At 43.6% G+C, this 16,063-nt stretch overlaps 1 protein-coding gene across 2 annotated transcripts in view; it reads left to right on the plus strand.

The window, feature by feature from the left end:
- Positions 1-4,064: 4,064 nt before the first annotated feature.
- Positions 4,065-16,063, plus strand: part of Terf2 (telomeric repeat binding factor 2) — a 32,601-nt gene continuing 20,602 nt past the window's right edge. The window contains exons 1-3 of one of the 2 annotated variants that reach the window (XM_048355235.1): positions 4,065-4,487; positions 4,588-4,683; positions 5,912-6,042. In XM_048355235.1, coding sequence (XP_048211192.1) covers positions 4,100-4,487; positions 4,588-4,683; positions 5,912-6,042 — 615 coding nt within the window. In that variant the 5' untranslated portion in view covers positions 4,065-4,099. The remainder of the gene's footprint in view (positions 4,488-4,587; positions 4,684-5,911; positions 6,043-16,063) is intronic. The other variant, XM_048355236.1, reaches the window with a different exon arrangement.

The raw sequence follows: 16,063 nt of genomic DNA on the forward strand, positions 1-16,063 counted from the left end.
GGCATTTCTTTTTCTTTCTTTTTTCCCTTTGGCCAGTCCTGGGCCTTGAACTCAGGACCTGAGCACTGTCCCTGGCTTCTTTTTCAACAGCTTTTTGTTTGTTTGTTTTGGCCAGTCCTGGGCCTTGGACTCAGGACCTGAGCTTCTTTTGCTCAAGGCTAGCACTCTGCCACTTGACTCACAGCGCCACTTCTGGCCATTTTCTGTATATGTGGTGCTGGGGAATTGAACCCAGAGCTTCATGTATAGGAGGCAAGCACTCTTGCCACTAGGCCATATCCCCAGCCCCCCTGGTTACTTTGTGCTCAAGGCCAACCCCTCCTCCTTCATTTTTCTCCCACTTTTTTTTTTTTTTGTCGGTTGTGGGGCTTGAACTCAGGGCCTGGACACTGTTCCTGAGCTATTTTGCTCAAGGCTAGTGTTCTACCACTTTGAGCCACAAAGCCGCTTCTGGTTTTCTGGTGGTGAACTGGAAGTAAGAGTCTCCTGAACTATCCTGCCCTGGCTGGCTTTGAACCATAATCCTCAATTCTCAGCCTCCTGAGTAGGATTACAGGTGTGAGCCACCAGGGTTGGCTTCTTTTGTTTTGTGTTTATTTTTGTTTGTTTGTTTTGCCAGTCCTGGGGTTTGGACTCAGGGCCTGAGCACTGTCCCTGGCTTCTTTTTGCTCAAGGCTAGCACTCTGCCACTTGAGCCACAGCGCCACTCCTGGCCATTTTCTGTATATGTGGTGCTGGGGAATTGAACCCAGGGCCTCATGTATACAAGGCAAGCACTCTTGCAACCAGGCCATATCCCCAGTCCCTTTGTTTTGTGTTTAGTTTTTTGGAGACAGGGATTTCCCCAGTAGCTCCTGCTGGCCTGGAATTTTCAATGCCTTTGCCTCAGCCTCCTAAGTGCTGGGATTACAAGCATGTGACCCTACAGTTGGCTCCCCTTGCACATTTTAATGCTGGCATCTAACAGTTTTCATTTTCCTGTTGTTGTTTTTTTTTTGTCAGTTCTGGGCCATGAACTCAGGGCCTGAGCACTGTCCCTGGCTTCTTTTTGCTCAAGGCTAGCACTCGGCCAAGTGTGCCACGTGAGCCACAGAGCCACTTCTGGCTTTTTCTATATATGTGGTGCTGGGGAATCGAACCCAGGGCTTCATGTATACGAGGCAAGCATTCTTGCCACTAGACCATATTCCCAGCCCCTCATCTTCCTGTTTTTTTTTTTTTTTTTTTTTATTTCAACTGGAACAAGAATGTAGAGAGTGGGGCTGGGAATATGGCCTAGTGGCAAGAGCGCTTGCCTCCTACACATGAAGCTCTCCGTTCAATTCCCCAGCACCACATATGTGGAAAACAGCCAGAAGGGGCGCTGTGGCTCAGGTGGCAGAGTGCTAGCCTTGAGCGGGAAGAAGCCAGGGAAGGTGTTCAGGCCCTGAGTCCAAGGCCCAGGACTGGCCAAAAAAAAAAAAAAAAAGAATGTACAGAGTAACCTTATTACTAATTGTCCAAAACTGGCAACAATTCACTTGTCTTTCACAAGGAGCATGGAGTAACTGTGAATTTTCATACAATGTAACAATACTCATTGATAAAATGAAGCAATAGAGATGATCCTTCAAAACAGTTATGCAAAAGAAGCAAGACTTTGGAAGTCTGGCAGTGGCTTCAGTGGTAGAGCAATAGCCTTGAGCACAAAAGAGGCTCAGGTATAGTTGCCCAGACTCTAAGTTCAAGCCCTACAACCGGCAAAAACAAACAAACAAATAAATAAAAATAAATAAGCCAGAGACAAAGAGTGCTAATACTGACTTTGTTTTGTTTTGTTTTGTTTTTTGGTCCTGGGGCTTGAACTTTGGGGCCTGGGCTCTGTCTCTAAGCTCTTCAGCTCAAGGCTAGTGCTCTACCACTTGAGCTACAAGCGCCACTTCCAGTTTTTTGGTGGATAATTGGAGATGAGAAATCTCACTGACTTTCCTGCCCAGTCTGGCTTTGAACAGAGATCCTCAGATCTCAGCCTCCTGAGTAGCTACAACTACAGTCCTGAGCCACTAGCACCCAGCTTTGTTTATTTGAACTTTAAGAACATTTTTTAAAAAAGGCGGGGGGGGGGCGGGGGAGGAGGGCTGGGAACATGGCCTAGTGGTAAAGTGCTCACCTCGTACACATGAAGCCCTGGGTTCGATTCCTCAGCACCACATATATAGAAAAAGCTGGAAGTGGTGCTGTGGCTCAAGTGGTAGAGTGCTAGCCTTGAGCAAAAAGAAGCCAGGGACAGTGCTCAGGCCCTGAGTTTAAGCCCCAGGGCTGGCAAAAAAAAAAAAAAAAGCTAATCTGTCATTTTTTTTTTTTTTTTTTTTTTTACTGATATGGAACAAGTTTGAATTTAAAATCTGGATTGGGAGTGTAGCCCAGTGATAATGTGTGTGCTTAACAGGCTCAAACTTCGGGTCTCAATTCATAGCACACACACACACACAGGCAATTCATAGCACACATACACACACACACACAGGCAATTCATAGCACGCACACACACACACACACACACACAGGGTCTGATTTTTTAAAAACTGATTTATAGCTAGGCACCAATGTCTTATAATCCTAGTTACTCTGGAGGCTAAGATCAGAGGATCAAAGTGTGAAGCCAGATGGAGCAGACAAATCTGAGATACTTTTTTTTTTTTTTTTAATTTGCCGGTCCTGGGGCTTAAACTCAGGGCCCAGGCACTGTCCCTGAGTTTCTTTTGCTCAAGGCTAGCACTCTACCACTTGAGCCACAGCGCCACTTCCAGCTTTTTTCTGTGTATGTGGTACTGAGGAATTGAACCCAGGGCTTCATGCATGCTAGGTAAGAGCTGTACCGCTAAGCCACATTCTCAGCCCTTGAATACTTTTCCAATTAACCAGCAAAAATCTGGAAGTAGAGCTCAAGGGTTAGTTACACCAGCTTCTAGAGAATAAAAAAAAAAAAAGCAAAAGCATGTGGTCCTAAGTTCAAGCAATACCAGCAAACACACACACACACACACACACACACACACACACACACGGAAACCAAGTGAAAGGTGTAGGGGAACCCCCTTTTTTGAGTCCCTAGAAACAGCAGACTTAGACAAAGTAGTGTGGCTGGCCCAGCCCTATTGGCCCCCAGAGCTTTTTGTCACCTGGTAGTAGGTGGTGGCAAGCAGACACTGTGCACAGCTAAATAAAGACTCCTAGCCCAATTTACTGAGTGCTGGTGACTATTGTCATGGGTTTGAGGCCCACCTGAATATCCGGTAAACAACAACAACAACACACAATGGAATAATATTCAATGGTATATTTTGCTACGTGGTAAAAGGGAGAATGAACATTAAAATTGAATTAATGTAGGACAAATACACAAAAGGCATTGAATGCTATGAACCTAAGTGTAAACTTACTTTTTTTTCATATGAGACTGTGAGATCTTTTGCTTATTTTCAAGATTTCTTTTACCACAAAAATGTGCTGTTTGGTGACCTAAAAATTCTAATTATACTAAGATGCATTGCATACATAAATGGACATGTTGTATTGAAACCCCTTTATGCAGCTATTTAGGGCTAATAAAAATTTTAAAACCAGACTATTTCCTCACATTTTTAAATTTTGAAGTTGTCACAGAAATACACTGAAATAATTCCTATGAAATATTTGTAAAAACTATATAAAGTGCAATAAAACTACTTGACTTATTATTTTTTAATAAAATTCTATTTGTAAAAGGTTTGAGCAGTCTATTTCTTGATCCTGTTTGGGATCATACTGGTTTTATAAATTATTTACTAAAATGTCAATTTATTAAATTTTTGCCTATTCTCAAAATGTCTAATAACTTGCAGTTTAATTTTTTTCACTTTTTTTTGTCTTTAATTCGTCCCGCTTGTCCAGTAGAGAATTCTGTAAATTCAAAGCAGAGCTAGTGATAAACTGACTCTTCAGCATCCCAGGAGCAGTGCGGACTACAAATCCCAGAAGGCGCTGAGGCGGGCACTTCGGGAACTACGGAGTCGGAAGAGCTCGGGACACGCTCTTTCCCTCCCAGAAGCCCGCGGGCGGCTTGGAACGCGTCCTTATCATGGCCGCGGGAGCCGGGACGGCGGGCCCTGCTTCCGGCCCGGGCGTCGTGCGTGACCCGGCGGCGTCACAGCCGAGGAAGCGGCCCGGGCGGGAGGGCGGGCACGGCGGGGAGGGCGCGCGGCGGTCGGATGCGATGGCGGGAGGAGGCGGGAACAGTGACCGCAGCGGGCGGGCAGCGGGCCGGCGGGCGTCGCGGAGCGGCGGGCGGGCTCGGCGGGGGCGCCACGAGTCGGGGCTGGGGGCCGCGGCGGAGCGAGGCGCGGGGGAAGCCCGGCTGGAGGAGGCGGTCAACCGCTGGGTGCTCAAGTTCTACTTCCACGAGGCGCTGAGGGCCTTTCGGGGGAGCCGGTACGGGGACTTCCGACAGATCCGGGACATCATGCAGGGTGAGAGCCGGGCCGAGCCCGGACGAGGAGGCGGGGACTGTGGGGCCCGGGTCTCGGGGACCTGTGGGGGTCGCCGAGCCAACCATGTCTTCTCTCGCAGCTTTGCTTGTCAGGCCCTTGGGCAAGGAGCATGCCGTGTCCCGGCTGCTGCGTGTTATGCAGTGTCTGTCGCGCATTGAAGAAGGGGAAAATTTAGGTATGGCTGTTCTTGCGGTTTTGTTTTTTGTTTGTTGTTATTGTTTCTCCCCCCCCTCCCCCAGCTTACTTAAGGAGGGTTTTGTTGTTTTCAAACTTAGGTCCGGGACTGAAGGATTCCATGTTAAAAGTCATCACGGGGGTCTTTTAAATTCTAAAATGGGTGTATTTCGGTTCTTGTTTTCTCCAACTGGGTTGGGTTTTATTGTGGTGGTTGTTTTGGTTTTTTTTTTTTTTAAAGCTTTGTTGTATTTCTCTGTGTGTGTTTCCCACCTGTTAATTCCTCCTTAACTATTATTGTCCAAAGCCAGTTATGTTAATGTGAATACACCCTCCATCCCCCAACCCCTGGTTGAGTGCTTTTCAGAGGATGGACAAGTTTTTGTGGGTGTTTTTTTTTTTTTCCTGAATTGAATTTGACCAAAGCTTAACAAATGATATTGTTTCTGGTCACGTGTATCAGAGGAAGAAGCCTTTACTCTGAATCTGAGGGACAATTGCATTTGTGTTGAAAAATAATCTGTGTTGAAAGTATTAAACACACTGGGTGTTGGTGTCTCATGTTTCTAATCTTAGCCACTCAGAATCTTTAGATATAGTTTGAAGCCAGCCTGAGCAGAAAAATCCTAAAGACCCTACAAGTAACCACCAAAATACCAAACTGGAGGTGAGGCTCAAGTGGTAGAGCACCATGAGCAAAAGTGCTGAATGAGAGCTCCGGGCTGTGCGTTCAAAACCCTGGTAAAAAGAGGAAAAAAGAGAAAGTATAAAAAGCTGGCCCCTTTATGTATATATGTACATATGTATGTATGTCATGGAGCTTGAACTCCGAATCTGGGCACTGTAGCCCTCTACCACTTGAGCCAGGGTACCACTTCTGGCTTTTGGGTCCTTAATTGGAGATGAGAGTCTCATGGACTTTCCTGCCCAGGGTTGGCTTGAACCAAAGTCCTGAGATCTAAGCCTCCTGAGTAGCTAGGATTACAGGCATGAGCCACCAGCACCCGGAAAAGCTGGCCACTTTAAATTCACTAATTTAGCCCTGTACTATGTATGTAACCTTGTAGCAGGTACATCAGCAAGTAAGCACAAATCTTACAGTCTTTACATGCTCCTTTCTCATAAATGTGTGTATGTGGATTTATGTATCCATACATATGGAATGTGTGTGTGTATATAACTTCTCTCCTTAGAAAAGAGCTTAAAGTGAAAACTCTGCTTTGTCCTAGACTGTTCCTTCGATATGGAGGCTGAGCTCACACCACTGGAATCAGCTATCAATGTTCTGGAGATGATTAAAACGGAATTTACATTAACAGACGGAGTAGTGGAATCCAGTAGAAAACTGGTCAAGGAGGCTGTAAGGCTCTATCTTCATTTCTTTTCCTATTCTTGTTTGTTTTTATCCTTTTAACAGAAGTCAGGGTTCTGAGGACACAGTGCTTAATGTTTTTTGTGTGATCTGGAGACAAGAGTGGTGAGACAGCAAGCAAGTTTGTGCAAGGGTATCATCTCTCCAAGCCTCCCCTTCCCCACTCAGGCTTTTTGTTTCCCCTTTTTTAAATTTTAGTGGCCTTCCTTCTGGCTCTAGCAGGAAAGAATGCTGTACATGGGAAGTGGGTTGGTAATGAAGGCTGACAGTTCAGAAGTTCTAGAAAAGGGCCACAATATCTCTGGTCTAGGGGTTTGGTCACCTTTGTCTAATAAATCAAAGGGACTTCTTGTGGCCTTGGGAAATAGGCAGACTGAACTCTTTCATGCAATTGTCTGCAGATAGGCTTAGAGAACATTCCTTTTGAGCAGACTACAATCTGCTGGGATAATGAGCCAACTAGGAAAGAAGGAATGTCAAGGCAGTATTCTTGGAAGTCAAGGAAAAAAGTTAATGAAGTATTTAGGAATTTGAAAATGTCCTTGTATTGTGGCTCAGGTAGCATTAAATAGTAAGAGAACTTAAGTTTTATTTCACATGGAACGTGGCTGTGGGAAACAGTCATAAAATGGTTTTTCTTCTTCAGTGACCAAGGCATGCAAAAATGGGGGTTGAACAGCTCAGTGTTTCCTTGGCAGAGGAAAGTAAGGAACCTGGAAAAAAAGAGAACCTCTTAAAGGCTGGGATCTTAGAATGGGAGGAGAAAGAAAAAGGAAAAAGCCTTGCTTACTTCAAGTGCCCTGCTAGAAACAGCTAGTGTGCCTGGGTACAGATATTTTATCTAATGAAAGACCTTGAGCAGGAACTACTTTTGGTCTTGAAAGAATGCTTACTACTGATTCAGTTCCAAAAAGGAATAATTCCACATTGATTTTTTAGCATAGTTTAGTTTTGTGTACCTTAGCGTAGAAAAGAATGGTTTTAGTATTGCTGGGGGTAGAGGATGCCAGAAAAGTCATTAACAAGGGATAAAAATCCACACATACTTTCAAAACACCTAAAGTTCTTTTGAATGAGAAGAAATGGTTCAGAGTAATTTATGCAACTCCTTTAGAGCACTCCTTTAGATTTATCATCTGGGCCCTCTACTGGAAGAATCTTTGTGGGTGGATATATGAAGTCTCTCTCCTTTTAAAAATTTGCTTGCTTATGTAAGTATATTTTTGCCAGTCCTAGGGACTGGACACAGGGCCTGAGCACTGTCCCTGGCTTCTTTTTGCTCAAGGCTAGCACTCTACCACTTGAGCCACAGAACCCACTTCTGGCTTTTTCTGTGTATATGGTACTGAAGAATCAAACCCAAGGCTTCATGCATGCTAGGCGAGCACTCTACCACTAGGCCACATTCCCAGCCTATTTATTTTTGAGATAGGGTCTCACTGTGTAACCCAGTTTGACCTTGAACCTGAGATCTTCCTGACTCAGCCTCTTGAGTATTGGGACTGTAGGTGTGGCCCACATAGATTTTTTTTCCCCCTTTGGCCAGTACTGGGGCTTAGACTCAGGGCCTGAGCACTGTCCTTGACTTCCTTTTGCTCAAGGCCAGCACTCTATCTCTTGAGCCACACAGCGCCACTTCCGGCTTTTCCTATTTATGTGATGCTAAGGAATCGAACCCAGGGCTTTGTGCATGCTAGGCAAGCACTCTACCACTAAGCCACATTCCCAGCACCAGATTTCTTATTAGGAGTTTTATGAGTATAGTCTGTCAGCAAAATCTGAACTTAAGCAGTCAGCTCCTTTTTACTTTGACCACCTTATGCTTTTTAGCTCTCTACTAGGTGTTAGGTACCTTGTTATACTTATTATATTGCTGTTTCTACAGTGTATCAAATTTCTCCAAGACAGTTTAAAACAATCAATATTAACTTTTAAGTTTGCAGAGGTCAAGATGTTGGTAATGGTTTAGCTGAGTGGTTCTAGCTAGGGTTTTCCTTGAGGCTACAGTGAAGCCAGCATGGAAGCAGCTAGAATTGCAGTCTTGTGCTGGGATGTGGCTCAGTGATCTGGCACATCCTAGTGAAAAGCCCTGTACTCCATTCCTATCACAGTGAAAAAAAAAAAAAAGAAGGAACAAGAATTATGACATGCCAGATGCTGATAGCTCATGCCTGTGATCCTAGCTACTCAGGAGGTGAGATCTGAGAATCACAGTTCAAAGCCAGCTCAGGCAAGAAAGTTCATGAGGCTCGCTCTCTCTCTTTTTTTTTTGGCCAGTCCTAGGACTTGAACTCAGCTTGGGCTCTGTCCCTGACCTTCTTTTTGCTGAAGGCCAGCACTCTACTCCTTGAGCCACTGCACCATCTCTGGTTTTTTCTATTTATGTGGTACTGAGGAATCTGAAAACGGCTTCATGTATGCTGGGCAAGCACTGTACCACTAAGCCACATTCCCAGCCCCTGTGAGACTCTTAGATCCAATTAACCACCAGAAAACCAGAAGTAGAGCTGTGGTTCAAAGTGGTAGAGTGCTATCCTTGAGCAGAAAAAGCTCAGGGACAGTGCTCAGACCCTGACTTCAAACCCCTCACCCCTAAAACAAAACAAAAAAAGAACTGCTGTCACTTCAGGACGCAGCGTTCGACAGTGGATGCCTTCCAGCACTTGGAAGTTATAGGCTGAAGGATTTTGAATTTGAGGCTAGCCCAATGACATAATTAGACCCTGCTTCAAAAAAAAAAAAAATGCGGAGGCTCACAGGCCCTACATTCAAGCCTCAGGACCCCTCCCCTCCCCCCATTAAATACCTGGGACTAAAGGACTTCTTTTGCACTGAAATGGTTGCTAGGACTCAGGCAGTCCAACCAGTGCTGGTGCAGTTTATGAATGGGAGTGCACAGTTGGTGGTGGTCACTGGCAACCACAGTATCTTGTTATCTTAGTTATTAAATGGTGCATGTCGCTTGTGTCTTCGGTTTTCTAAAGCTTCTCATTTAGAGTCCTGGTCTATTATGGCCATTTTGGGGAAAATATCATGGGGTACCTAGGCTCAATAAGGCTTTTTGATGCACTTAAGCTTTGGAAATTAGTGCAGTAATTTGCTTTAAAGTATACGGATTTTTTTTCTGTTGGTTGTGGAGCTTGAACTCAGGTCCTGGGAGCTGTCCCTGAGCTTTATCACTCAAGGATAGTGCTCTACTACTTTGAGCCACCACATCACTTCTTTTTTTTTTTTTTTTTTTTGGCCAGTCCTGGGCCTTGGACTCAGGGCCTGAGCACTGTCCCTGGCTTCTTCCTGCTCAAGGCTAGCACTCTGCCACTTGAGCCACAGCGCCGCTTCTGGCCATTTTCTGTATATGTGGTGCTGGGGAATCGAACCTAGGGCCTCGTGTATCCGAGGCAGGCACTCTTGCCGCTAGGCTATATCCCCAGCCCACCACATCACTTCTTGTTTTCTGATGGTCAGTTGGAGATAGTTTCACAGATTTTCCTGCCAGTCTGGCTTCAAATTGTGATCCTCAGATCTCAGCCTGCTGAGTAGCTACGATTACAGGCATGAACTGCTGATGCTTAAAGTATATTAACTTTTTAATAAAGTTTTATCAAGTTAGATCAGGAGTTAGGGGTATGTCTTCAGTGATAATACAAATGCCTACTTGGAAAGCTAAAGGCCCTGAGTTCAAAGCACACAATTTAAAAAGGGGGTGGGGGTATAAACTACAGTAGAACTTCTCAATGTGTGGTCCAGTGCCTCTGGAAGTCTATGATGTGAAAAATGTCTTTTGTTTTTGTCAGTCCTGGAGCTTGAACTCAGGGCCTGTATGCTGTCCTTGAGTTTTTGTACTCAAAGCAAGCATTCTACCACTTTAGCCACAGCTTCGCTTCCGGCTTTTCATGATTAATTGGAAATGAGAATTTCACAGACTTTTCTTCACAGGCTGGCGTCTAACTGTGATCCTTTGATCTTAGCCTCCTGAGTAGCCAGAATAATAGGCATGAGCCACCAGCACATGGCTAAAAAGCAGTTTTGGGTTTTTTGGCGGGGGGGGGGCGGGGTTCTGGTTTTTTGAGGGGGTTGGTTATGGGGCTTGTACTCTGAGCCTAGGCACTATTCCTGAGCCTTTTAGCTCAAGGCTAGCACTCTGCCACTTGATTCACGGTGCCACTTCCCATTTTCTGGTGGCTAATTGGAGATAACAGTATCAAGGACTTTCCTGCCCAGGTTGGCCTTGAGAACTGCAATCCTCAGATCTCAACCTCCTGAATAGCTTAGCTAGGATTACAGGCATGAGCCACCAGTGCCTGGCTCTCAAAGTGTTTTCTTAACAATGCCAAGACACCAATTGACTCTCAGTGCTTCAGTGCATGGACATTTGCACTTGGAAAAGCAAATGTAAAATTGCTAGTGTCTTACCACAGGTTTATGATAAATCATATTTTTTGTTGCCAAGTGGAGTTTTTAACCACTAATTTCAGTTAAGAATGTCTTTGCTCAAGAAGTAAAAATTTCTTCATAGTAAATATGAATTCCTAAGTAAACACTTTCAGTATTTGGGTGATGAAACAGGGTTTACTTGAAACTTTTTTTTCTGCTGCACACCAAAACATGTTGTCCATCTTTTGAAAAAGTACTAGTGTGGTTGAGGTGAGTTGCCTGCAGAATTACTTTTTTTTTTTTTAATGGAGCACTGTTTTGACCTGAAAGAAAAACTGACAAACTGGGTTGCTCAGATGTGTGTTTGGCAGCCATTTTCTTAAGAATGGAGTAAAGTGAATCTGTTGATTAAAACAGTTCACAGTGTTGATTACAAGTAACAAAATTTAGACTTTTAAATGAAAGTTAGACTTTTGGAAGACTTAAGGTCATGTGCTTTCTAGTTCCCCAATACTTACTTCTTTTTTTTTTTTTGGCCAGTCCTGGGCCTTGGACTCAGGGCCTGAGCACTGTCCCTGGCTTCTTCCCGCTCAAGGCTAGCACTCTGCCACTTGAGCCACAGCGCCGCTTCTGGCCGTTTTTCTGTATATGTGGTGCTGGGGAATCGAACCTAGGGCCTCGTGTATCCGAGGCAGGCACTCTTGCCACTAGGCTATATCCCCAGCCCCACTTCTTTTTTTTTTTTTTCCCCAGTCCTGGGCCTTGGGCTCAGGGCCTGAGCACTGTCCCTGGCTTCTTTTTGCTCAAGGCTAGCACTCTGCCACTTGAGCCACAGTGCCATTTCTGGCCGTTTTCTATATATGTGGTGCTGGGGAATCGAACTCAGGGCTTCATGTATACAAGGCGAGCACTCTACCACTAGGCCATATTCCCAGCCCAATACTTAGATTTTTCTGAAGGTAGTTAATATTAACTGTGATTTCTGAAGTTTGGGGAAATCTGCATACATCAGTAAACCAATGTTTTCCAAGAACTCGATGCATGGTATTAGAAACTGATTTGTGAATGAGAGATCGCTTTAAAGTACAAGACAGACAGATGGATTTGAATGCAATAGATTATGAAAAGTTTGCTTGTTTAAGTTTGGTGTACAATTCAAGGCATATCCACAGTACACATCTGTAATGTCAACACTTGGGAAGTGAGGCAGGGAGATTGTGGGTTCCAGTCCAGCTTGGATTACATAGTGTGACCTTGTGTCAGAAAACCAAATGTATAAATAAATATACCCCTTCAAACTTCTTATTTGAATAAAGCTGAGTTTAATTCTTCCTCAACAGATTTAATGCAGGAACAGTTATTAGAACACAGCCATCTTATATTGATCCAGAAAATTGTAAGAATGTAAAACAGTTGTTACCCTTCCATGAAACTCTTAAGAAAATACAGTAATTTTTTTCATGATGATATTATATTAACCTATAATGAGTTTGTTTTTTAATGAATTATATTTTTCTTGGTCATATTTCTCATATACAACTCCCATAAACAATAGCTCTTTGAAGTCCTCATTAACATTTTTTTGGTTGGTTGTGGGGCTTGAGCTCAGGGCCTAGGTGCTGTCCCTGAGTCTTTTTGTGCTTAAGGCTAGCGCTATACCACTTGAGCCACAAAACCACTTCCAGTTTTTGAGTGGCTAATTGGGTAACTGGACATAAGAGTTTCATGGGGACTTTTCTGCCTGGGCTGGCTTCGAAATGTAATCCTCAGATCTCAGCCTCCTGAGTAGCTAGGGTTACAGGCATGAGCTACCGGTGCCTGGTCCTCATTAACATTTAAGAATAGTAGAAAAGGCCCTGGTGCTGGTAGCTAATGCTTGCTTGTAATCCTAGCTACTCAGGAGGCTGAGATCTGAGGATCATGATTCAAAGCCAGTGCAGGCAGGAAAGTCTATGAGACTCTTATCTCAAGTTAACCAGCAGATAATCAAAAGTAGAGCAGTTGTGGTTCAAAGTAGTAAAGTGCTCATCTAGCAAAAAGAGCTCAGGGACAGCTCCCTAGGCCCTGTGTTCAAGCCCCACAACTGATGAAAAAAAGTAGAGAGGAGTAGTGTTTTGGGGGGATGGGGTGGGGAGGGGTTCTGTCTTAGGGCTTGAACTCAGCCTGGTCAGTATCCCTGAGCTTTTTACTCAAAGCTAGTGCTCTACCACTTGAGTCACATCTCTGCTTTTGGTTTTTGGTGGTTAATTGGAGATAAGAGTTACAGGCTTTCCTGCCTGGGCTGGCTTTAAACCATAATCCTTAGATCTCAGCCTTCTGAGTAGCTAGGATTACAGACATGAGCCAACATCCACCTGGCTTTAAAGAAAGAAATTCTTTGTTGTTGTTGTTTTGCCAGTCCTGGGGCTTGAACTCGGCCTGAGCACTGTCCCTGGCTTTTTTTTGCTCAAGCTAGCACTCTAGTTCTTAAGCCATGGCGCCACTTCTGGCTTTTTCTATATTTGTGGTACTGGGAATTGAACCCAGGGTTTCATGCATGCTAGGCAAACATTCTACCATTAGGCCACATTCTCAGCCCCTAGAAAGAAATTCTAATGCTAAGATTTTTTTTTTTTTTTTTGGCCAGTCCTGGGCTTGGACTCAGGGCCTGAGCACTCACTGTCCCTGGCTTCTTCTTGCTCAAGGCTAGCACTCTGCCACTTGAGCCACAGCGCCACTTCTGGCCATTTTCTGTATATGTAGTGCTGGGGAATCGAACCCAGAGCCTCATGTATACGAGGCAAGCACTCTTGCCACTAGGCCATATCCCCAGCCCCTAATGCTAAGATTTTGAGATCTGCTTCTGCGAACTGTTGGTTTTATGTGTCCTTACAAACTTTCTGTTTTAAGAATTAGAATTCTTTATGGAAAGTGACAGTGTTGATTCTTGTTAGCATTATTTTACAGACAGGATCTCTTTAGATAGCTCAGACTGGCCTCAATTCTGATCTGAATGTAGAGCTTTTATCAGGTAGCCACCAGTGTTTGCTTTTCTATGGCCTGTTATTGCAGTTAAGAGACAGGAATGCCTACCTTTGCTCTGCTCTCTAGGCAGCCATGTTTCTTTTTCTGTCTGCTTTTCTTTACAGTTCCTTCATCCTGGGAAGTTTTTTTTTTTTAGTTCCACTCATAATGTCTACCTTCTGGTATTTCTTCCCAATATAAACCTATTTCATCTCTTTTGAAAAATCTGAGCTTAAAATTTAAGTTAGCCAGATACCATTGGTAGGGCTGACACTCCACAGGACAGAGGAAATTACACTTACTTCTGAGAACTGCCTAGTGGAAAAGCACTTGTTCATCCATTCAAAGAAATGTTTTCCAACAGGAAATTATTACATAGTTTAAAATGTTAAGTTCATAACAAAACTTGGTAGTTTTTAATTTCAGTTTTGAAAACATTCACATTTCCTTTCTTGTTTCATAAATTAAATAAATATATCTCATTTCTGGGGGTGGTAGAGCAAACACCTTCTTCCATTTCTGTTAATGGAACTAAAAATCTTAAACATGGAGCAGCTGAGGATTTTGAAATGTAAATGCCAGTGGGCAGGTAGGCAAGAACAGAATTGGTGCATCTTGCACTAGACTCCGGCAGCCTGAATCCTGGAAGTACACTGCACAGGAGAACTCAGGAACCCTAAGAACAGCTCTTTCTGGTATAAGGAGCTCTTCTAAGGGTCAGAGATGGTGGGAGAAATCCATTTGTTCTTTTTCCCTTCTTCCCTGGTGCCCGGGCAAAATGCTACCCTGCTACATGGGCTGCAGCAGTGACAGTGGCACTCGCAATGAAGAGGGGAGCCTTGATTCCACAGAACTTAGAGCAGATTTCACCTCTGGTTTTTTACACATCTCCAACCTGCTGATTGGCCCTGGGTGCAGATGCAATGAGTGTGTGGCAAAATGAAGAAACTAAGGCTCTAGGAACATCAGTCTGGTTTGACTCTTACAATCTGCCATATTCTTCTGTCAGTTGATGCAGAGAAAGCATTTAACAAGATGCAGTATTAACTTTGGATTTTTAAAGTATGCAGAAAAATGAAAGGCATAGCTCAAGAAATAGAGCACTTGCCTAGCAAGTATGAGACCCCGAGTGGGGTCTTCATTACTGCCAGAAAATAACACCAACAACCAAAGCAGCAAGCCAGAAATCAAAGGGAATGTCCTCAACTTGATAAAAAGACATCTAAAGAACACCCAAAGCTGACATGTTCAGACCCAGGTGGTTTTGTCACTGCAACCTGAAACAAGGTGAGGATGTCCATTCTCACCACTTCTCTTTAGTATCCTACTGAAAGGTCTACACAGAGCAATAAAGCAACAGAAGAATAAAGCATATTCCTAGCCTGGCACTGGTAACTCACACCTGTAATCCTAGCTACTCAGGAGGCTGAGATTTGAGAGTGGTGGTTCAAAGCCTGCCCATGTAAGAAAGTCAGTGACACTCTTATCTCCAATTAACTACCAAGAAAGGCTGGAAGTAGATCTGTGGCTCAAGTGGTAGAATACTAGCCTTGGCAAAAGAGCTCAGGGACAGTGCCTGGGCCCTGAGTTTAAGCTCCAGAACTAGCACCAAAAGGAAGCATATTACACCAGGTTGCTGGTGGCTTACACCTGTAATCCTAGCTACTCAGGAGGCTGAGACCTGAGGATCATGGTTCAAAGCCAGCAGGAAAGTCTGTGAGACTCTTACCTCCAATTAACTTCCAGAAAACCAGAAGTAGAGCTGTGGCTCAAAGTGGTAGAGCCAAAAAAGCTCTGTGACAGTGCCTAGGCCCTGACTTCAAGCTCCATAACCAACAACAACAAACAAAAAAGTATCTACTGGAAAGGAAGGAATAATAATATTTCCATTTGCAGTGGAATACATTCAGAAAAAGCTGTAATAGCAGTTGTAGGTCAACAGAAAAGTCAATCAAATCTGTATGATAGCAAAAAATGAAGTGAAATTAAAAACTCAAAAACCCCACAAACCTTTGATAAAAGTCTGTTAAGACATGTCAGATCTGCGTGTGGAAACAAAGAAATGCTAATGAAAGAAATGAAGGACCTAATTGAAAAATAGACCATGTTCTAGGGCTAGAGGACTTCATAAAGTGAAGGTGTCTGTTCTCTTGAAATGATCTGTTAGAGTAAATAGAATTCCAATCACAATCTCAGCAAGGTTTTCTGTAGATACAGAGTAACTGACTTGAAAATGGATGAGAAAAGGAAAAGGACTAAAATGCCAAAGCAGTTTTGTAAGAGAACAAGTTGGAGGACTCATAATACTCAATTTCAAGAACTGCTAAGAAGTTAGAATATTCCAGAAGCCAACACAAACAAAAGAGTTGCATTTTGACAAGGATTTGAAGTCCGTTCAATAGGAAAAGATATGCACAAGAAAAAAAACAGTGTTTTCAAGTGTTGAAATAGTGGATACATATGTGCATAAATCAAATATAATGTAAATAGAAAGATAAATGTAAAACCATAGGCTTCTAGAAGAAAACATGAAAGAAAATCTTAATGCTCCAGGAAAAAGTTCATACAAAGAATACCAAAAATGAACATACTGGGCTTCAAAATAAAGCTTGGCACCGTGGGCTCAGGTCAG

This window comes from Perognathus longimembris, chromosome 10 (assembly GCF_023159225.1).
Source record: "Perognathus longimembris pacificus isolate PPM17 chromosome 10, ASM2315922v1, whole genome shotgun sequence".
NCBI classification, from domain to species: domain Eukaryota; kingdom Metazoa; phylum Chordata; class Mammalia; order Rodentia; family Heteromyidae; genus Perognathus; species Perognathus longimembris.